This window comes from Poecilia latipinna, unplaced genomic scaffold (assembly GCF_001443285.1).
Source record: "Poecilia latipinna isolate Pla-1442-1.1 unplaced genomic scaffold, P_latipinna-1.0 Scaffold3440, whole genome shotgun sequence".
Taxonomy (NCBI): domain Eukaryota; kingdom Metazoa; phylum Chordata; class Actinopteri; order Cyprinodontiformes; family Poeciliidae; genus Poecilia; species Poecilia latipinna.
This window is the reverse complement of record NW_015116056.1, coordinates 16,520-39,643: the sequence shown is the minus strand read 5'-3', so window position 1 is coordinate 39,643 and position 23,124 is coordinate 16,520. Positions and strand designations below refer to the sequence as shown.

At 38.0% G+C, this 23,124-nt stretch overlaps 4 protein-coding genes across 4 annotated transcripts; all 4 read left to right on the top strand.

The window, feature by feature from the left end:
• Positions 1-1,617: 1,617 nt before the first annotated feature.
• On the top strand, positions 1,618-4,169 carry LOC106940980 (duodenase-1-like). Its single transcript, XM_015023881.1, has 5 exons — positions 1,618-1,720; positions 1,801-1,948; positions 2,047-2,179; positions 3,215-3,472; positions 3,549-4,169. Exons 1-5 carry the CDS (start codon positions 1,663-1,665, stop codon positions 3,711-3,713), a joined length of 762 nt encoding a protein of 253 aa, XP_014879367.1. The 5' UTR covers positions 1,618-1,662; the 3' UTR covers positions 3,714-4,169.
• A 1,741-nt stretch (positions 4,170-5,910) lies between these two features.
• Positions 5,911-7,793, top strand: LOC106940981 (duodenase-1-like). The gene is made up of 5 exons (XM_015023882.1): positions 5,911-6,222; positions 6,294-6,441; positions 6,526-6,655; positions 6,790-7,050; positions 7,128-7,793. The coding sequence occupies exons 1-5, from the start codon at positions 6,165-6,167 to the stop codon at positions 7,290-7,292; spliced, it is 762 nt and encodes a 253-aa protein (XP_014879368.1). The 5' UTR covers positions 5,911-6,164; the 3' UTR covers positions 7,293-7,793.
• Positions 7,794-16,455: 8,662 nt separating this feature from the next.
• LOC106940978 (duodenase-1-like) lies at positions 16,456-17,914 on the top strand. Its single transcript, XM_015023878.1, has 5 exons — positions 16,456-16,533; positions 16,605-16,755; positions 16,835-16,967; positions 17,092-17,352; positions 17,427-17,914. Exons 1-5 carry the CDS (start codon positions 16,476-16,478, stop codon positions 17,589-17,591), a joined length of 768 nt encoding a protein of 255 aa, XP_014879364.1. The 5' UTR covers positions 16,456-16,475; the 3' UTR covers positions 17,592-17,914.
• Positions 17,915-18,989: 1,075 nt separating this feature from the next.
• LOC106940982 (mast cell protease 3-like) lies at positions 18,990-21,679 on the top strand. The gene is made up of 5 exons (XM_015023883.1): positions 18,990-19,238; positions 19,345-19,498; positions 20,329-20,458; positions 20,577-20,831; positions 20,943-21,679. The coding sequence occupies exons 1-5, from the start codon at positions 19,196-19,198 to the stop codon at positions 21,093-21,095; spliced, it is 735 nt and encodes a 244-aa protein (XP_014879369.1). The 5' UTR covers positions 18,990-19,195; the 3' UTR covers positions 21,096-21,679.
• Positions 21,680-23,124: the final 1,445 nt, after the last annotated feature.

Genomic DNA, 23,124 nt, shown 5'->3' with positions numbered 1-23,124 from the left:
TGTTTTGTGATCAGTAATGAATCATGAGTTCATGACATAGCCTTCCCACCCTGGTCCACATTTGTAACCTTTAACAAAATATCACCATTTATCAGTTAAGAATTAAGTAAGTGTTTCTGTTGTGCAGTCTTTGACTGTTCAATGATTTAAAGGCATAGAAAACGCAAGATCAGTGCGAAATGAAATTATATTTTTACCAGTGTAATGTGTCTGTTGCAGTTGACAGGGTAGTTACATAATCTCCTGTACATAATGTCCATTTCTCATGTCATTCCCTCAGTGTTGAACAGATGAATATGTAATTATGATATTCTCCCAGCGCAATCAGTGCTGGTGGATATGGCATCTATCAGTCAGTAACAGAACCTTGAATCTTTTTCATTGTTTTCATCCAAAAAAAAAGCAATCAAAATCTTCCAAAAGGTTAAAAAGTAAGATGGTAAGAGCAAACAGGAACAGGAACCTGTGCACAATAAGATATGGTAGATGAACAGATTAAGGAAGGTGTGACAGGAAAACAATAATTTCACATTGCTTTTTTGAATCTAAATTTAAATTATATTATGACTTGACTTTCCGATATATTTTTGCATGTGTATAACAAGCTGCAGTTTCTTATCTAAGCTTGATAAAGTTCTGGATAAAAGCTAAGTTGTATGAGTGTGAGAGGGATGGACAATTCAGAGCTGGAGGTCAAATACGGAGTTAAAACTTGTGTTCACGTGGGAACCGGGCTATATTGATACACTGAGTCAAAGAAGAAAAAAAAAAAGCAATGTTTTTCAGTGAAAGATGTCAAATTATTTCCATAAACAAAGTTACTTTCCTGAAGCCAGCAAAAAGAAATGTTTGCTTCTTTTTAGATATATAAAACAATCTTTTAAACCACAGTGGGTAATGTATGCACGTTGGAATATTGAAAAGTAGTTCCAGTGACAATATGTACTGTTTTCTGTTTTGTTTGCCTGTCTTATAGACAGACCGGGAGAATCTCTAGAAACAATTAAATGCTTCTGTATGCTGCAATTTTTGGTTAAAAGGTCAACTATAATTTTTAGTGGAGTAGCCAGCAATTGTAGTCACATAAGAATGAATTTTCTTCATAAGTAATCGTTTTCAAGTTGAAGGGGAAAAAAATTGGTGCAGTAAAACTACTTTTGTTAGTACATTGTTTTCAGAAAGTTACTATCTTATAGTAAGTGACTAAATATAGCTATAGCACCACCCACTACTGGCAATGTGTACAACTGAGTGAACAAACTGTATCTGATGAAAATTGTGTTGCATTTCAATGAAAAACTATAGATTTTTAAATAACATCACTTTAACTTGGTGGCATTTATAAACATGTGAACAAGAAAAATGAAAGTACAACCTAAAGGGGATAGGCAATTACATTAAAGCATTGTGATGCTTAAAAATGTGGAGAAGGCTGGCAAGAAACGTTTCTCATGTTCGTAGTACATTGACTTCTGAGTATTCAAAGATTGTAAAAGATAATTCTCGTTGTCGAGCTACAGTGTGCTTTTAAGGGGGATGTGGTAAGATGTGAAGCTAATATAGATTTCCATAGATAATAGCACGTACAAGGAAAGGAAACTACGATATAAAAAGGTCAGCTTGACAAACTACAGCACAGCTAGAACAAGCTTGACTGGCATCATGTTCAGACTGAAGGAAGTCCAGCGTCTCCTGGTGCTGACATTTCTCTGCCAAACAGGTGAGAAGTCCACATATTTTTATCCATAAATAACTAAAGCAGGCCTCTGAACTGGTTTTGTCCTTTATCTTACTCTTTAGTTCATGGAAGTCACATCATAAATGGGGAAAAGGCTCCTGTAAACTCAATGCAGTACATGGTCTCAGTGCAGAGCAATGGAAAACATGTATGTGGAGGATTTCTGATCAGTGAGGACTTTGTGGTCACTGCTGCTCACTGCAATAATCCGTGAGTCTGATTCCTTGTTCTATTGTTGCATCCCACTAACAGTAGAGTTCATTTGTTGCAAATGTATGTAATAACCTCTTTACTGTTAATACTTTCAGTAAACCCGATCTGGTTGTCCTGGGAAATCATAATATCAAAAGTTCAAATGTAAAAAAAATAAACATTCAGTACAGCTGCGAATTCCCAACTTTCCAAAATGTTGGACTTGGCAATGACATCATGCTGCTTAAAGTAAGTATGTGTTCATGAAAGGTCCATAACACAAGTTTCAGTATGGTTACTGTGGAGAAACTCATCAGTTATTAATATTGTCACACTTGTGTTAAAAGTGTTTGTCTTACATTTTACTTATGTACAAACGTATTACGATCCAGCATAAATCAGTTGTACTGCACCATAAATATAATCAGCAACAAAATTATTATCGCTAGCAGTTGTAGTAGCAAGCAGCAGCTATATGGAGTTACAGACAAGTATTGATATTTTTTATAATTTTTCCCAAATCCCATATTGACTTTTATATCAACCCACATAAAATATTGCAGTGATGTCACCTTTATAAATAATGGTAAACAAAAAATAATCATCTAATATGATTACACCATTATAACTAATTTTAACATTTCAGACTAATACGTTATAGACGTACTAAATGTTCTTATGAATATTTAGCATGTGTAAATATTCTGGAGCAAAACAAAGGAGGAAGAGTGCCATTGTAGTGTTTAGAGAAGTTTAACTACTCACACAATTCAATCACCATTTAAACCTTTGCTCTTAGGATCAGGTAGTAGAAGATCAAGGTGTGCAAAAAAATTTTTTTAAAGGTTTCATTGGCTCTAGTGGCCTTTATTTGATAGTTAATTGACAGGAAAGTTGGTAATGAGAGAGGGGGGAAAGACATACGGCAAAGGTCACCAGGGCTGGAATCAAACCTGCGACAGCTGCGTCGAGAACTGAGGCCTCCATACATGGGTTGTGTGTAACCCCTGTGTCACCACAGCACACCCAGATGTGCAAATTTTTAATTGTGAAAGTTCAGTCTCAGTTCATCAATTGTGCAGATGTTTTGAAGAAAATTATGACGCTCTGAATGTAGAGAGAATAATTTTGGAGTTTTCTAGATTAGTTTAAACATTATATAAGTACATGCTATTTACCAGTATGGAGTTACAGATGAGGAAAATAATTTTAAATTATTTTATTTTTAGTCAAATTATTTAAAAAAATAGCTGCATTAGTATTTGTCTTTTTGTCCATCTTCAGTTGTCTGGGAAAGCTTCACTAAATAACAAGGTGAAAACAATTCCACTTCCAACGTCTTCCAATGACAACCTTAGAGACGGTCAGATCTGCTCTGTAGCTGGATGGGGTAAAACTGGAACCAGCCATCATATGGTGGATGACCTGAGAGTGGTGAATGTGTCGATCTTAAATCCACAACTCTGTTGGGAGAAATGGGGTGGCCTGCCTTCCAATGTGATCTGTGCTGGTGGATACGACACAGACAAAGGATTTTGTCAGGTAAGTCATGTTACCTTTTACATGCAACAAAATAATTTGGTCAATTCAAAACTAAAGCTTGGTAGTATTATTACAGGGTGATTCCGGTGGTCCACTGGTGTGCAACGGGGTAGCTGTTGGTGTCGTGTCATTCAACAGAGATTTAAACTGCAACTACCCAGATGTACCCAACGTCCACACAGACATATCCAAATATCTTCCGTGGATCAACAACGTTATGAAAACGAAGGAATGTGTGTAGCAAACTTGTTACAGAAGGTCTTCCTGCTCAGAAAGTTGTTCATCTCATTTCATTGCCTTTGTCAACTTCTGGTTTTCTACAGAATTATGAAATAAAGCAAAGCAAAATGAAATTAAATGCTAAAAGTGAGATTTTTTTTATTTCTCAACAGAAACATATAAGTATATATTTAACAAGAGTATTATACTGTTTATATTGTCTATGGAGTCAGTTCTGCCCTGGGACGTCCTCCTCGTGGGACATTCTGGACAAATACACCCAACATCTACACAGAAGTTTCTATATATCATCAGTGGCTCAACTATGCTGTAAAGGAAAAGAAATGTGGTTGTGCAAATCTTTAGAGTGAAGCATTGTTCCAGCTCATGGCATGTGGGCGGTGAAGTTGTGGCTTCCATTTAGGTCGATGTCATCCTCTTCTGCTCTTCAGCTGAATAAAACAAAACGCTTTCGAATGTCGTCAGCTGTTTCTTTTATTTTCAAACACCATAAACAAAATAACTTCTTCACACCGTTAAGGGTGTGCTGTTTCTGTTACTGATTTGAGTCATGGTGGGAGGTACCTGCAACACATACTGATGAAATCAATGTTACAACTAGGTTGACTCAAGTAAATTCACAATGTTACCTCTGTTCTAAAGAGGGAGGAAAATGGTCCATGATTTTTTTCAAATAGAAATCTGAAATTTCTGGCATCCCAGTGTTAATATGGTACAGTATATTAGATTACAGTAATGTGTGGATTTGCAAGTACACCAATGCAGCCTCTAGGTAAGAGGTGTTCGACGAAGTCCTCATGGACCAGTATCCTGCATTTTTAGATGCTTTCCTGTTGCAGCACACATGAATCTGCCAGAGAAAGTCTGGTAGGAGATTATTTTGGGTGCAAGCTTCCAAATGTACTTTACAATTATTGCTAAGCCATCCTTGTACATGGTTTTACCACAATTTCTTTCAATGCAGGTCTCTTTTACCATTCGTGCTGCATTATCCGGAGCTTTTGAGTCTTAAAGCATTTTATATGCTCTTTTGGCAATGGTGTGATTTTAGAAGATACCTTTAAAGACTATTCTACATATTCTTAGCCTTTGGCCTGTGATGTTCTAAATAAATGACCAGCAGATTATAGAGAAAAGTCCTGAAAGTCTAAAAGGCTAGAACTGACACATCCATGAAAGTTTCACTACTAGTTTCCAACTGGGAGGGAACATATGTAAAAGAGAGATAACTTTAAGCCCACCTTTCATCTTAAACCAGACAAATTAATAAAGCAAAGAACACACAATTGTTCAGATTCAGATGCTTGTCAGATACACTCCCAGTTGGGCCGTGGTTCCCACTAAATACGTCTTGTATTACCATCTACTTTCCAATGATGTTCTAAATTTTATCATTATGTTGCTCATTGTTTCCTTGGTTTTGTTTTTTCTGTTTTCTCTGCAGGTTTACAGGAAGACTTGAAGATCTTGACTTGTGTTCTCTTTGTGCTTATTTCTCTCCCTAACTCCTTTCCTTTCAAACCCTTCCCTCACATTTCTCCCTTTCTTTCCTCCTTTCTTTTTCATCTGTGTTAAGTCAGTTGTCCTTAAATAAAGTTCTATTTTATTTATCAAGTAGCAAAATCCATAATGCTCCAATTGTGAAAGTAAATCTGTTGACACATTAAAAATCTACTGACACATAAAAAAAAGAATTAACTCGAGATATTTTCATGCAAGATTTCATGAAATTCTGATTAAATAAAATACATTGCTATTTTGGGCTTCATCAATACTAAAAAGGTTAATGAACATTTCCCTTTTATTTTACACATTTTTTGTCTCATCAGTCAAGGTAATTAGTTTGTCCTTTGTTGTTTCTCCAATTTATGTTAGTTTGGTTCATAACATGTTGGTTTAATCAACAAATGCCGGTGAAGAATCATATTGGTTGAGAGAGAATGGACTGATTGGCTTTTTGAATGTATAATTATAACAATTTTTCCATGAGATAAAATAAAATTATGTCAGGTTTGTAATTATTATTTTATTAGTGGTGAAATAAATGGCACAGATTTACTTACTAATTATACAGCAGTATGATTTGGTTTGATGGTAGTCTAAACCACAAATGTATTTGTGAGAATCTAAGAAAATGGCTCTGTTTGAAATTTGCAGAGTTCCAAAGAATCAGCTGTGAATTAAAGTGGGAGAAAGGTTCTAAGCAAACCAGCAAAGATGATAATCTCATGAATGTAACAGTTCACATGAAACTCATTCAGTTGGAGTCAAACTTGACTCAGACTGGTGAGGGCTAAAAAAGATGATACTGGTTGAAAACAGGTTACTTTGACGGATGTGGGTGTAAAAGAAAAAACAGATTGATGTAGATAACGACTGCCTGTAAGCCAAACAGCTGTATAAAAGGCCCAGATAAACAATCCTTTGACCACAAGTTGGATCTGCTGGCATCATGCACCGTTTGTCTACATTTCTGTTTTTCAATGTTCTAGCATGTCTTGGACAAACTGGTGAGTAACCCGATTGTCTTTCTCCAACTGTCTCACTGAGCCAATTGCTAATCTTTGCCTGTATTTTTCAGTCCAGGGGAGTTACATCATACATGGGAAAAAAGCCCCAGCCAACTCGATGCAGTATATGGTCTCATTGCAAAACAAATGGGGTCATGTGTGTGGAGGATTTATGGTCAGGGAGGACATTGTGGTCACTGCTGCACACTGTGCTGAAGAGTGAGTTCCTCTTCTATGTCTGTTTCTTATTGATGACCATAACAATGTCCCCCCTCATAAGAATTTTAACATTTAATTTTTCAGTGAACCTAACCGTGTTGTTCTGGGAACCCACAAGCTATCGGAGAATTACATGAGCCTGAATATTGAATACTTCTGCAAATTCCCGACTTATAAATCCGTTGGATTTGGTGCTGACATCATGCTCCTTAAAGTAAGTATATACCAATACAAGCAACATGCAATGTGACATTTGGTGCACACCTATTAATGTGTATTTTATTGATTTAATGTGGAGGTAGTTTTATAAAGATCTAAGTTAGTATTTGTCTTTTTGTGCATCTTTAGTTGTCCAAAGAAGTTCCGCTAAATAACAGGGTGAAAATAATTCCACTTCCAACATCTTCCAAAGCAAACCTTAGAGATGGTCAGATCTGCTCTGTAGCTGGATGGGGTCAAAATGGAACCAACTTTCCTACGGTGGATGACCTGAGAGTGGTGAATGTATCGATCTTAAATCCACAACTCTGTCGGGAGAAATGGGGGAATCCATTTCCTTCAAATGTGATCTGTGCTGGTGGATACGACACAGACAAAGGATTTTGTCAGGTAAGTCATGTTGACCTTTTACATGCAACAAAATAATTTGGTCAATTCAAAACTAAAGCTTGGTAGTATTATTACAGGGTGATTCCGGTGGTCCACTGGTGTGTGACGGGGTAGCTGTGGGTGTCGTGTCATTCAACAGAAATTTCAACTGCAAATACCCAGATGTACCCAACGTCTACACAGACATATCCAAATATCTTCCGTGGATCAACAACGTTATGAATACAAAGAAATGTGTGTAGCAAACTTGTTACAGAAGGTCTTCCTGCTCAGAAAGTTGTTCATTTCATTCCATTGCCTCTGTCAGCTTTTGGCATTCAACCAATTTGTTAAATAAAGCAAAATGCAATCAAAATGCACACTCTTTTTTATTTATCAAAAGAAATGTATATATGTATTGAGAGAAATATACATAGTATTCATAATCAGGTCCTCTTCTTTGTGCTTCTCACGAATGGAAGAGGTCCTCATCTCTTAAGGGTTAGTTCAACCAGTCTACAGAGGAAACTCATATCAGATGGTTATATTCAGGACCTCCTTCCTTTGGTCATGACTCCTCTCTCATACCTGTGGACTACATGTTCCAGTACAGCTCTGTTGAAACCCACTAAAATGTTTGGATCATTTTGCAGAAACGTACGGACCTACCTAGTGCTTAAACAGTGTGCAAAATTTCTATATTGTAAATAACTTTCCTTCTTTTTTTCCCCAAGTATTTCAAAAATATGTAATTTTTAAAATATTTTATTGGCTCTAGTGTCCTTCATTTGAGAGTGGTCAGATAGGAAAGCAGGTAATGAGAGAGAAGGAAGACATGCATCAAAGGTCATTGGTCATGCTCAATGTGGCCCCAGTCCTCATTGAGGCCCCAATGAGGACTACCTATGGCTAACTAAGCCATAGGTAGTTAGCCATAACTACCTATGTGACCATAATACCTATGGCCATAACTACCTATGTGACCCATAGGTAGTTATATCTAATTACCTATGGGTCACACAGTCTATCCCTACACTTGCCTCAGAATTGAAACTGTATTCCACAATGTGGTGCTTTACGTTTATAGGGGACTAAACAGCATTTTTCTCATCTGGCACATAGAGAATAGTCTGATCAGGAACAGTGCAGAGGGGGAAATGAGGTGGATGTGATAGAAACCAAAGCTAAGGAGACATTTTTTTATTGATTAAATTAATTATCAGCTTGTCAGCTTCTGGTATTCAACAGAATTATGAAATAAAGCAAAATGCAATCAAATGCTAAAAGTGGTGATTTTTATATATATATATATATATATATATATATATATATATATATATATATATATATATATATATATATTATTTCTGTACAGAAACATGTGGATTTAACAAGAGTAACATACTATGTAAATGCCTGTTCCATGTTTTATGTGGCGATTGTAGGTTATTACCCATAGTACCCAGTAGGAGCGCTGTAGTTTGGTTCATGTTGAGTTAGTGCCTTCATTTAAACTGTAAAATAAGAGGAAGTGTTGCTAGCCTCTTGTCAGTCAGCACTTTGGGCTGAAATATCCCACGGACAAGAGGAAGAGGAGGATATTCTTCATCTTAATGACTCTGGACTATAGCACATTCTTCAGAACCAAGTAAACAGGCTAAAGGTAGCACAGCACTGACTTTACCGCCATTAATTTGCATCTCTTGGACAGCGGTACATGTTTAGAGCTCTTTAAGTTTAAGTTAGCGTTATTATTATAATGTATTCATGTTTTGTGTCAAACAAAAGCACTTAAGCAAAATGTATTTTATTTTCTTTTAGTTTTCCCGGTGTATTTGAACCACGGTGTATTCAGTGCACTTCAACAACTTGGTTTCGAAAGAAGTAAATACGAATCTACTGCACCCATCGAAGCTCTCCGTGTTTTCTTGGGTCTGGGGGACTGCCACGTACTATATATATGGTCTATGGAGTCAGTTCTGAGTCTGCCCCGGGACATCCTCCTCGAGGGACATGCTGGAAATCCTTTTCCGTTTTTTTGCTTCTTTAAAAAAAGAATCTTGATTTGAACTAAATCATTCTTAAGATATGCTGGGAATAAAAAGAAAAGAAAAAAAAAACAAGAAAAAACCCCAACTAATTCTCTCCTAAAACTGCGTGTTTCCTAATGCAAAATCCATACTTTCTTTGAAATGATCATATGTCTCCAGCATTGGTAGTTTCAGGGGGTGGATGCAGGTGTTAGCCATAGGTAGTTGCCGACTTGGATGGATGGACTGCTCATGCAAAAACTCAATTGAAGGCTGGGGAGAAAACCCAGCCGGAGGAATGATAGTTGCACCTGTTGCAAAGGCAAGTATTTTGCCAAGTTTGGACGGTCCTCCTTCTTCGACATCTTGAAGGTAATCTCTCCAAAATGTAACTGTGCGTTCCTCTGCTCTTCTCTTGTTGCTTCCCACAGCAGACAGACGGATGTTGAAAAGTTGTTCCATTATTTCAGCAGGGAGAAGGGGGGTTATTCGTGACACATAAAGGGTTTAAAAGTTTCTGGGTTCATTGTGATTGCATCCAGTACCCCAAGAGTTTCCAGTCCATTCCTAAATCTTTCAAATGCTCCCGTCACTATAGACCACCTGAAACATGAGAATATTCTGAACCAGGAGATGTTTGTTTTTGACCCTCTTGAGTTGCCTGAGATATTCAGAATTTGCAAGATGGTCATGCAGTGGTTCAGTGGCATTTATCAGCTCTTTGACAGATATGCACTCTGACACCTTTTGAACCTTGTCATAGAGATCGTTATCAGCACTATCACTTAATGCAGGCTTCACAGCAGAGGCACCACCTCCGAGTTGAGAATACAAAGCTGATGAAAAGAATCCTGGTAGAGGACCCCCGTTTACCAAACTCGCAGCAATGGCTTGCCCAGCAATAAAATATTGATCCTCTCAGAGAGCTGAACTGTCAAGAGCTGACTTCAGGTTTCCATCTCACCTTCAAACATTGGTGACTATGCTATGGCTTCCATTAACAAAGGTAAAAATACTCTTCATGGACCACCGAGGTCCACAGCCTCTTCAATCCTAAATCGTCAAAAAACTTGATGGACATCTGGTACCTGGGATTGTAGGACAGTCGTATGAAACCTCACAGTGCTCCATCCAGTACTGATGACTTGTTGATATTAATTTGACATGTTTGGCTAGTATCAAACTGAGATGCAAGTTTAAGACGAACCTCCTTCGCAGATTTTGGGTTTGGCTCGTCAGAAACCACCTCACTCTGAAGACTGGCCTTTATGGCCATCCAAATCTGGAAGTGATCCAGCTGTCTCTGGATTGGAAGCATACATTAGCTCCGACCTATTTAGGACAGCAAGAAAGTTCCTAGCAATGCTAATAGAAAAGCACATTACAGCAACATGAACTGAATTAGCACTATTAAAATATTAAAACATGTGCTCATAAAAAAATGAGTTCAATTAAAAACAGACAACAGTAATAATACAAAACCTTACAATATTGTATTGGCTTTGATCAGGTAGGATTTTAGCCACTTTTTGGTTAATTTATTGAGTTACATGCTAACGGAGCAATCACTCACCGATGCTACACTACGCTACATGGGATTTCCGGCCTTCAGCCAGTCACAACAAAAGGTTTATGGGATTTAATAAAAGCGGGTTTACTATTTTTGAAATATTTTGCAAAGCTGTTTTAGTATTATTTTTCTTACCGATTTCAAGATTCTTCATCGAATTTTACAAGATCTTCCGGGATATAAGCGGGAGCAACCGTCAGCTCTGACCCCTCACGCTGTCTGATGAAAAATCTCACCGCTGCAGTGAAAGGGGCGGGACAATCAATCTTATTGGCTGATGTGAATTCAGACTGCGCAAGCTATTGGTTGTTTAAGCCATCATTAAAAACGATCACTAAAGGCGTATTGCATAGTTTTTACAGCTTTTAGCACTTTTTACATATATTTATGAACTTTTTTTTTAACTCTGTTACTTTCTAAATCTTATTGTAGAATAAGACATGAAATATATTTACTTATTCTTTTTAATCTCATTGTAGAATACAATATTAAATCAATACAATATTTATTCATTCTCACTTGTGTTTTGAACACTTGGTTACAAACGACATCTGTAAACACAAAACAAAGAGAAGTGAAAGTGAATACATTATAAGTGCCTCGGAGATGAATAAGTCATGGGACTGCAGAACAGACATTTCTGAGATTAAGGAGGCCTTTAAGGACATATTTCCTGAGGAGACAAGTGCTGAACTTTTGATGCCACATAGCTACAATCTTGTGCAACCAAGGTTGCGGGACAGCCAAGAACTCAATGGCTTCATGATTCACAAGCTATTCAAGGGAAAGTCAATGTGCTTTAGACCATCAGTCCATCCTCCATCAGACCTTCCTCTTGCGCTTGACCACACAGACTCCGAGGAAAGCTCTATGGAGTTGGACGCCCCATCAGCTTCCAGTCATCATAGCACTACCCTTCCTAGTTATGACATGAACTTATCGTAACAGCGAGAGGAAACCAGAATTCATTGATACAGGATTCAAATTACCTACCAACCAGAAGGCCTAGGATTATCCAATCCTCAATACCACCAGAGTCCACTGATAGCCGCCCAACCAGAGACTATTGATAGTATGTCCACAGTGAACCAAACATGTGACTCTTGTGACAAACTATGCCACCTACAGTTCATTAATGAGCTCCATCTCTGACCTGTCTTCAGACGAGGAAAAATTAAATCTGGTGAGCCCAGCCCAAAGGATCGAATGAATGGTCACCAACAGTGAAACATTGAAACCTACATTTGACAGACACTTTGAAAGGATTAAAAATATTGGGTTATTTTATTTTTCAAAAGCGTTCAAATTTTGTTTATTTGTAAACCTAGATCCACAATATTCCCTATATTAAATTCTGCTCTTTCCTCATAGACACTATGTGCTTTCTTCTGTTATTGCTCACACTTAGGCTCCCACAAATTCAGAATCTTCTGATCAGGCCCAACATCCCTTTTAAGTGTGTAGTGTTGGTATTAGTCATTGAAATAACTTAACTTACCTGCCATCTACTAACTATCAAGGGTATTTGAAGTAACCTTTCTTGTGGGTGTTACGGCGCTGGGCCTTGTGGGCCTGGGTTGCAGGTCTTGTTGTCTGTCTTTGTGCTCCTCCCCTTTACAGGTGCTGCTGATTTGCTAATTTGGAGCGCAGAGTACTTGAACCTGGCTGTCTCCGTCTTCTGGATCGCCTTCAGCGTCCACTTGACACTTATGGTGTTTGTTGCCAGGCCTCAGCTTCCCTCCTTTTTGCACATTTGCGTTTGTCTTTGTTTTTGCACTTCAACACTTCCATATGCACTCATACAACACATCCAAGCATTTGCATTACACCACTGATACTGATATCCACAATCCATTGTTTTTGTTAAATACAGGTCCGTCTCAAAAAATTTGCATATTGTGATAAATTCATTATTTTCCATAATGTAATGATAAAAATTAAACTGTCATATATTTTAGATTCATTGCACACCAACTGAAATATTTCAGGTCTTTTATTGTTTTAATACTGATGATTTTGGCATACAGCTCATGAAAACCCAAAATCCCTGTCTCAAAAAATTAGCATATTTCATACAACCAATAAAATAAAAGTGTTTTAATACCAAAAAAGTTAACCTTCAAATAATTATGTTCAGTTATGCACTCAATACTTGGTCGGGAATCCTTTTGCAGAAATGACTGCTTCAGTGCGGCGTGGCATGGAGGCAATCAGCCTGTGGCACTGCTGAGGTGTTATGGAGGCCCAGGATGCTTCGATGGCGGCCTTAAGCTCATCCAGAGTGTTGGGTCTTGCATCTCTCAACTTTCTCTTCACAATATCCCACAGATTCTCTATGGGGTTCAGGTCAGGAGAGTTGGCAGGCCAATTGAGCACAGTAACACCATGGTCAGTAATACCAGTGGTTTTGGCACTGTGAGCAGGTGCCAGGTTGTGCTGAAAAATGAAATCTTCATCTCCATAAAGCTTTTCAGCAGATGGAAGCATGAAGTGCTCCAAAATCTCCTGATAGCTGCTGCATTGACCCTGCCCTTGATAAAACACAGTGGACCAACACCAGCAGCTGACATGGCTCCCCAGACCATCACTGACTGTGGGTACTTGACACTGGACTTCTGGCATTTCCTTCTCCCCAGTCTTCCTCCAGACTCTGGCACCTTGATTTCCGAATGACATGCAAAATTTGCTTTCATCCGAAAAAAGTACTTTGGACCACTGAGCAACAGTCCAGTGCTGCTTCTCTGTAGCCCAGGTCAGGCGCTTCTGCCACCGTTTCTGGTTCAAAAGTGGCTTGATTTTTGACCTGGGGAATGCAGCATCTGTAACCCCTTTCCTGCACACGCCTGTGCACAGTGGCTCTGGATGTTTCTACTCCAGACTCAGTCCACTGCTTCCGCATGTCCCCCAAGGTCTGGAATCGGCCCTTCTCCACAATCTTCCTCAGGGTCCGGTCATCTCTTCTCGTGCACCGTTTTCTGCCACACTTTTTCCTTCCCACAGACTTCCCACTGAGGTGCCTTGATACAGCACTCTGGGAACAGCCTTTCATTCAGAAATTTCTTTCTGTTTCTCACCCTCTTGCTTGGGGATGTCAGTGATGGCCTTCTGGATAGCAGTCAGGTCAGCAATCTGACCCATGATTGCGGTTTTGAGTAATGAACCAGGTTGGGAGTTTTTAAAGGTCTCAGGAATCTTTTTCAGGTGTTTAGAGTTACTTTGTTGATTCAGATGATGAGGTTAATTGCTCGTTCAGAGAACCTTTTCATGATATGCTAATTTTTTGAGACAGGGATTTTGGGTTTTCATGAGCTGTTTGCCAAAATCATCAAAATTAAAACAATAAAAGACCTGAAATATTTCAGTTGGTGTGCAATGAATCTGAAACAGGGGTCACCAACTCCGGTCCTCGAGGGCTACCATCCTGTAACTTTTAGATGTGTCTCTGCTCAAACACACCTGGATCAAATAAACTGCTCGTTTCCAGCCTATTGCAGAGAGGAATGAATGCTGGTGAGGGAATTCAGACATTTTGGAGCAGAGGTGAATCTAAAAGTTGCAGGATGGTAGCCCTTGAGGACTGGAGTTGGTGACCCCTGATTTAAAATATATGACAGTTAAATTTTTATCATTACATTATGGAAAATAATGAACTTTATCACAATATGCTAATTTTTTGAGAAGGACCTGTATTCATTTTTATACACTTTAACCCCTGCATGGTCTCCCGTTTTGTTATGACCTTGAGCCAGTCGTAACAGTGGGTTACATGTTCCATGTGGATTTTGGTAAAAGTATGACATCTTTGTTAAAAGTAGGATGACTTATGATTGTGGGCCTCTTTCTCGATTTTGAGGTCCATATTCCAAAATGTTGCTCGTTTTGAAACGTTGACCACTGTTTGTGGCTTTTGGGTGCTGGTTAGCTTTGGCTGTGCTGCTGCTGTCAGCAGGCCCAGGAGGAATCCTGATCAGATGCCTAAATCACCTCAACTGGCTCCTTTTGATAGAAAACTGAAGGTCCTCTACTTTGAGCATCCGACAGATGAAAGAGCACCTCATATGTTCAAGGTTTAGTCCAACCATTCTACAGAGAAACTTATATCAGGACCTCCTTCCTACGGCCATGAGCCTTCCTTCTTAACTACAGATATACTCAGACCCCTTTACGATTACTTGAACCAGTAGTCTTACATCATGCTTGCCTGATTACATTACAGCTGATCCCCACTAAAGTTTTTTGATCATATTACAGAAATATATGTACCTACCTGGTTTGTAAACGGTAAGTGTAATTTTGTTCTGTTTGTAAATAACTTTGTTTCTTTTGATTTTGTCCAACAATTTCAAAAAATTTTAATTTAAACTTTATTCCACAACAACCTAACATCTAGCACAGTGAGAGGCATAGTGCAGAGCAGGTTGTAGTGCATTAGAGTTCTCTGGATGTGATAGAAACCAAAACTAAAAGGTCCCTTTTTATGAAATGAGGTAATTTGAGGGATTTTTCAGCATCCGTGGAATATAGACAATGTTTTGCATACATTTGTGATGAAAATGCAGCTTATGTCTCTGGTCCTTTATTCCTCTTATAAAGGAGCGAGTTGTTTTCTAGGACTTGTCTTCTGGGTCACAAGAAGCTATTTTAAAGATGGCTCAGATTGTGAGCCATCTTTAAAATTTAAACTGACATACATTGTTTTGAGACAGGAGGTTAACTTATGGGTTTGTTACCCTGCATCATCCTTATACTATTGTTGAATGAGAACACAGGCAGAGGAATGAACAGCAATCAGACAGAAAACAGCTTCGATCTGATTTTATCAACAAACTATTAGTTAAAGGAGATAAATTTGTCACCACAATGTCTCTTAACAGACCAGATATGCGTTTGTGATTTCCACTCAGCATATAAAAGATACAAACATGAGATGGATAGATGTGACATCTTGAAGTATTTCAACCATTTAGGGTTTCCCAACCCTGGTCCTCAAGGCACACTGTCCTACATGTTTAGAGGTTTCCCAGCTCTAATGTGCCTAATTCAACTGATTGCAGTTCATCAAATTCCTGTTAATCAGTCATCGATTGAAATCAGCTGGACTGAAGCAAGGAAATACCTAAAACATACAGGGCAGTGTGCCTTGAGGACCAGGGTTGGGAAACAGTGGGAAAATCCAGCAAAAAGTTTACCGAGAAGGCAGGATATATCCTCATTACTACACTGCCACCTGTTGGTGACTCTAAGGGAGTACTTGACTATACATCTTTTTTTCAAATTGTTGTCCTTACACTATTGATGCTTAACAAGTGCTGGACACATATTCCAAGGCCAAAAATACACAAAGCACTAACAAGAGGTTCACTGTGGTGAGATGAGACCTTTAGATGTATCTGCTGTCCAGTTCCCGCATAAGCAAAAGGAAATGAATGACTACAAAAATGAACAAATCCTATTTATAAAAAGCTGAAAACCAATGTAACAAAAAGCTGGAATGTAAAATAGAAAAGCAGTGATATGTGGAAGCATACTGGTGCCAAAACTTGCTAAAGAGATCATAAATACCAAAAAGCTGAATGCTTTGTTAATACAGACGTAAAACTAAAAGATCATTTGAAATGTTAAGTGGCATGAAGACTGAGTTATCTAAGTTTCCAACCAATAGAGTTTTAGTCAGAAGAACTGACTAAAACTCTTATCTGAAACATCAAGATGGGGGCCTATAGGTCGGCCTTTGTGGTAAAAAAAAAAAATCTAGATTTTAGATAATGAGTCTAGCTAGTGGAGCAATATGCCATAAAAACCTCAGCCTAATTTTCTCACAAGCACAACCCATAAGTGGTGGCACCATGCACGGCATGGGTACATTGCTGCTTTTCCACATTGTGACATCTCTTGGACAAAATGGTAAGAAATCTTCTGCCTTTTACTCTCTAACTAAAATATATCTAGACTGATTTCTGAATCCATTATTGTAGTCCATGGGAGCGACATCATACATGGGGAAAGAGCATCTCAGAACTCAATGCAGTACATGGTCTCACTGCAAAACAAAACGGGTCATCATGTGTGTGGAGGATTTCTGGTGAGCGAGGACTTTGTGGTCACTGCTGCACACTGTGCTAAAGAGTAAGTTCTTCATCTGTCTGTTTCTGACTGTTGACTGGAAAAATGTTCAATATAAGAATTTCAACAATTAATGCTTCAGAGTTCCTGTGCGTGTTGTTCTGGGAACCCACAAGCTATCAAAGAAGAACATGAACCCAGTGAATATTGAATATTTCTGCAAATATCCAACTTATAAAAATGTTGGACTTGGTAATGACATCATGCTCCTTAAAGTAAGTATATATTAATACCAGTAACATGCAATGTGACATTTGGTGCACATATAAATTATATAGATTTAATGGAGATAGTGTTAAAAAATGATTAACTATTTCTTGTCGATTTGTGCATCTTCAGTTGTCCGGGAAAGCTCCACTAAATAACAGGGTGAAAACAATTCCACTTCCAACGTCTTCCAATGCAAACCTTAAAGACGGTCAGATCTGCTCTGTAGCTGGATGGGGTAAAACTGGGACCAACCACTTTACTGTGGATGACCTGAGAGTGGTGAATGTGTCGATCTTAAATCCACAACTCTGTCGGGAGAAATGGGGGGCTGGATTTCCTTCCAATGTCATCTGTGCTGGTGGATACGACACAGACAAAGGATTTTGTCAGGTAAGTGTTACTGCTCTTCATATAGTCTGAAATATTTTGGTCAATGTAAAAATAAAACTGTAACATTTTTACAGGGTGATTCTGGTGGTCCTCTGGTGTGCAACCGGGTAGCTGTTGGTGTCGTGTCATTCAACAATCGTACCAACTGCGACTACCCAGATTTACCCAACGTCTACACAGACATATCAAAATATCTTCCGTGGATCAACTACATTACGAAAACAAAGAAATGTGTGTAGTAAACTTGTTACAGGAAGTTGCTCAGGAAGTTGTTCATCTCATTTCAGTGCCTCTGTCAGATGGTGGCAGAACTGTGAAATAAAGCTAAAGGCATAATCTTTATGAAAAAACATGCTATCAATATATGAATTCAAGTAAATATATCAAATACAAAAATATACCTTGTTTTGTCAACAAGAATTGACAAGAAAACCTTGTTGCCCATTAATTTAATCTTACAAATGCATTTGAATGGGTCGGAGGTATTAAGTATTTTCCAGTTTATAGCACAAGCAAGTAATTACATTTCCTTTGTTTGATATGAGAATGCTGTATCAAAAATAATTTATAATAAATTTGACTTTGCATAATTGCTATATCTGGTGCTCCTTCCCTGTCTCACACTTTCCTTTCAACACGTCGCACAGCAATGCTTCTCCAAGATTTCAGAAGATCCAGGAGATTTGGACTGAGAAGTAGTTTGCATGACAAGCGCAGATGTGGTTAGGCTGGCAGATCGATGCTCTGTGAGGATGGAGCTCGACTGCGGACTGAAGCTCCAAAATGTCGGTAAATAGGCGGAGATTTGCATGAGCAAGTGTTAAGGCATCCCTGAATAGCTGCCAGGTGAGATTAAAGGATTTTTCAACTGGAAATCAAATGAATCACAACAATAATCCGAGTAGGTTTTTCATGAAGTAACATTGCAACGTAATAAAAAAGTTCATTTTGTATAAAATCCGCCTCTTCAGGCTCACATAAATATGCCAAACATCGGTTCAATTTTATTTAGTTTTCAATTACAGAAATTTCATGAGAAATGACATCCTTATAGTAACTGCCTGCTTCAGGAAAACACGCGATGAATTTTTGGGGGGGTTTGCTTAAACAAGTTTAAAATATGGATTTGGGCATAAAGCTTTTGCCTGCTTTTAGTAGTTGAAAAATATCCTCATTTACCATCTGAGTGGTCCACAATTCTCTAATACGTGTATTTTTTATTTTTATCATTTTATATATTTCACTCTAGCTAATTCCAAATTTTCTCATGTTGAGGGGCTTTTCCTTTGCAAAGTATTCTGAAAGTAATTGCAGTTTCTTTATATAAGCAGTGAAAATGACTACATTAGTAAAAGCAATTTTGCTGAGGAATAAGCATTTTTTTATTTTTTTTTATTTATTTATTTATTTTTTTTTTTGCAGTTGAGAAGTTCGGTGGAAAAACGAAGTGGTATTAAGTCACATTCTGTTCTCAGTTTTTTCAACCAAACTTTAATGCAACAAGCTGAAAAAAGGAAATTGTTTAGATGTCTAAAGAGGATGTGTTTTGTTTTTTTGTTTTTTAAATGAAGTTTGAGGATTAAAACTAACCACTAGCAAAGAAAAAAAAATCATTTTCTACCTTTACTATTTTTTTTCCTGTACTGCAGATCACTTATTTCGGTTTTAAAATCCTATTTTGAAACTTGCTTCAGAAGTTTTGTAAGGTGTCTTTTGTCATTTCACCAACCTAACAGAAACATTGCCAGCTTGTTGGCTAATAAGCTGCAAATAAGGAAGTTGTTTTCTTTTCTTCCGATTCTTATAAAGCTAAGAGAACAAAGCGTGGGTTTCACAGGACACCATGACCTTCAGATTCATACTGCTGCTGCTCTGTGCTTTCCAGGGTAGGCCACAACACCTTTATGCTAAAACTAGTTGCAGTCATGCAACCAGCGCCAGGGTACAAAATGCAGGACTGCAGTGGTTTTTTTGTTTGTTTTTTTATTACAGGAGCTGAAGGCACTAAGATTGTTGGTGGCAAAGATGCTGTCCCCCATTCGCGGCCGTACATGGCCTCACTGCAAATCCAAGGTCGACATATCTGCGGCGGAGTCCTCTTAAGAGAGGATTTTGTGCTCACAGCAGCACATTGCGACTTAATGATGTAAGTTTTGCTCACCGCTACAAATCTAAGAAATTCAAAATAATTCCTAGGCAATAAGAAAATGAGACACTGTTCAAGAATTTATCCTAGAAAGAAGGTTCTGGAGAGAAAGGTAACAATGTTCAGTTTCTTACACTTAGTGTAGCACAAAAGTTATACTTTGCCTGCTAGTGTCATTTTTGCAAGGTTAAAAATTATAAGAAGCCTATAGATAGATCTTCAGAAAATAATGTAAGGAGAGGTCAAAGATAAATATTTCTCTCATAATATACTAATAAAAATAAACACAGTTGAACATAAGTAACTACATATTTTTTTAAAGACAAAAAACAAACAAACAAAAGAAAACTCCTTTTTAGGAGTGCACTGGTTTATCGGCCAGCCAATTTATCGATGCCAATTTCCTTCAATTAGGGAGAATGGTGATCGACTGATGCTTACATGTGAAGCTGATCTTATCCCCTCAGAGAAGGTCTAAAAATCAACCACTGTCAACGTTTGTTCTCCTGTGAGAGAGGTTTGACTGACAGACTGGCCCATCAGGTTATGTCTGCATGTTTGCAGTTATCAATAGTCACCCCACTTTTATCAACTCAGTGACTTTCTTGCTATATTTAATAACATTTCAGACAAAACAAATTGGCATTGAGAAAATTCAGAATCGGCGTGTCAGGCTTTTGGAGGATCAGTAATCAGCAATCAGCCAGAAAACTGCAATCAGTGCACCCCTACTTATTTTTCCTTCTCACCGACAATAAATTAGACGACAGTTTTCATTTGTTTTTTTTTTTTTTTTTGTAATGCAACTTGTGCTATTCTGTGCCTTATAGACCATACACAGTTGTGCTTGGAGCAGATACACTGGAAGCCAATGAGCCAGCAAAGCAGAGCCTTCGTGTTCTCAGATCCTTTCCCCATCCGGACTACACTGAACTTGCAAATGACATCATGCTGTTGAAGGTTGGGTCAAATATATTACATTCTCTAAATCTGTAAATCTTGTTTCTTTCTACACATAATTGAATTAGCATTAGCCTCTAACTCTGCTATTGTCTGTTTTCTTTTCATAATTCCTCAGCTTAGCAGCAGGGCAAATCTTACTAAAGAAGTGCAGTTGATCTCTCTGAGGTCTGGTCGCCTCAGAACGGGAAGTAGTTGCATCACAGCTGGTTGGGGGGACATAGGTGACAACAATACGTTGGCAAACAGGCTTCAGGAGGTCAATGTCACAATTATGTCACCACGTACATGTCAGAGAAGATGGAGAGAAGTTCCCATAGCCAGAACGATGGTTTGTTCCATGGGTTCACGGAACATACAGGGCTTCTGCTCGGTAAGGCGGGTCAAAATATAAAGTAATGTTCAGCAGAACAAATATCACATGTGGCCAAACTTTAAAAATAACCTAGTAATTGTTAATATTTCTTGAATTGCTATTTTGCAGGGGGATTCGGGAGGCCCCTTGGTGTGTGACGGAGCTTCGGCGGGTGTTGTCTCCTTCTCTGGGCGTCGATGTGGAGACATAAGGACCCCTGATGTTTACACACGTGTTGACTCTTTCAGGCAGTGGATTGAAAAAGTTCTGAATGACAATTAGATAAAATACCTTTACTTGATGCTTTTTCTACTGCCGAAGGCAAAACGGACAAATTGTTCTATATTTCAAATGTAAAGTTTCTTCCACTGTAAAGTCTTTGCTATCTTTAAAAGTTACATAAAAGGTCTGCAAAAATTCTTAGGCAATCATAGTTTGAGATTTGGCATCATTGTTGCAACTAACTTCATAGAGTTAGTTGCATGTCATCACCTTGCTAAAATAATCGCCTAAGTAATCTTTTGGCAAAAAAAAAAAAAACATGGTCTTTTATTTTTTTGCCAAAACCCTTTTTGCAAAAAATGACTTATTTTATTATTTCAGAAAATATGAATATGTTTTCCAATTTAATAACGCATTTCTATTAATTAATAAGAAAATGATGTGTAACTTTGAGTATCCTTGTTATAATACTGTGTGTCTTCAATTGGAAGCTTCTTCATAATTACTGTAATACATATCTGAACAGGAAATCCTTCCTGCCCACAGTCATCACCATCCATAACAGCTTTGAAGAATCTTGGATAATAGGAGTTAAAATGACATATAATTAACTTTGTGATCAATAAAGTGCTTTTCAATTTGAATTTGAATGAGACTTGTTTCTCAGGACAACCATCCCTTTTGAAAACAGCAGCAGGTATTAAGCACACTTTTCATTAAGCTTATTTTTTGATATCAAAAAGGTTATACCAAAATAATTAGCAGAAATAAAGGCTGGAAAATGTGTAATTCCACTGTGCAATGTTTTGAGCAGTGGAATTTGCTTTTTATTTGCAGTACCTTTCCACTGATGGTGGGGTGTCAAGGCAGCAGATTTTTAAGAAAACATTTGAGGCATTCCAAATGGCGCTCAATGTCCTCAAGATGTGGTCAAGGTTCAAAGTGTGGGGAAAAAGTAGTGGTTATAGTCCGAAAAATACGGTCATGTGGAAAGACATTTCCAGGGAAGGCTTGCTACATTAGCTGCCGCGTCAAGATTAAAGTTACATCTTACATACCCGATGTTGAGAAGCTGTCCAGTGATGTCCGTAAACAGAAGTCACATTAAACACGTAAGAACACAATCCTGTCATAGGCACATATATTTAGTAATAAAGTGGTTGTTTTTATAAATTGATCAGTGATTTTTTTTGTCAGTAAATATTTAGATTGGCACTTAGCGTTATTATTGTGTTTTGTTGCTCAGGTCCGAGGATGTGTCAAAAGAGGATGCTGCTACGTTTTAACATTGCACTGACTTTCTTGGCATTTGCGCAGAAATCAAACTTAAAGCATATTAATTTAATTCTATATACTTTACCTTTTAGCAGTAAAGCAGTAGCCTTTATTTTCAAACCTGCAGGTGGCGTTTTATTGCACTCCGTTTGTTGCCCAGATAAGGGGAACGTTAAGCACGTTCCGTTTTGTTGTTTTTGATCGCACACTTAACGGTGATTATTTACAAAGAGCGATCATTATGAAAAATGCATTTGGGAGCAGATTTTCCGAGTTCCAAAAGAAAAAGAAAAAAAGACTCTTTCCCTGTTGATCTTCATAATAAAAATGTACATCATACAACAGTCACGTGGTGGGTCATTCCTTCCAGGAGGCACTGCAGGGAAAATAAACATTTAATTACGAATGGTAATTATGTACACTTAGTCATTTTGATAATAGGCTAATATAAACACTTTATGCCTCATAAGCCTTATATAAGGATTTTAATTTTTTGCGGCCCCAGATAGAGTTGTTTTTTTTTTTTTTGTTTTTCTGGTCCAATATGGCTCTTTCAACATTTTGGATTGCCGATCCCTGGCCTAGGTCCAGTCAAGTTCGTTCGCATGGCACATTTCAACAAATTCAAAAGCTCTACATACTTAATTAAAAAATAATCTAGCGTATCGAGTTTTACTACTGCCCAAATGCTTAACCCTACACAGGTTAAGCTTTGGATGGCATCTCCTCTCTAATTTTACCATTCTACTTCAGCAGTCGGGCATGGCCCTTTTTTGGGCGTTATGTATTTCTGCTGCATAACGATGCAGCAGAA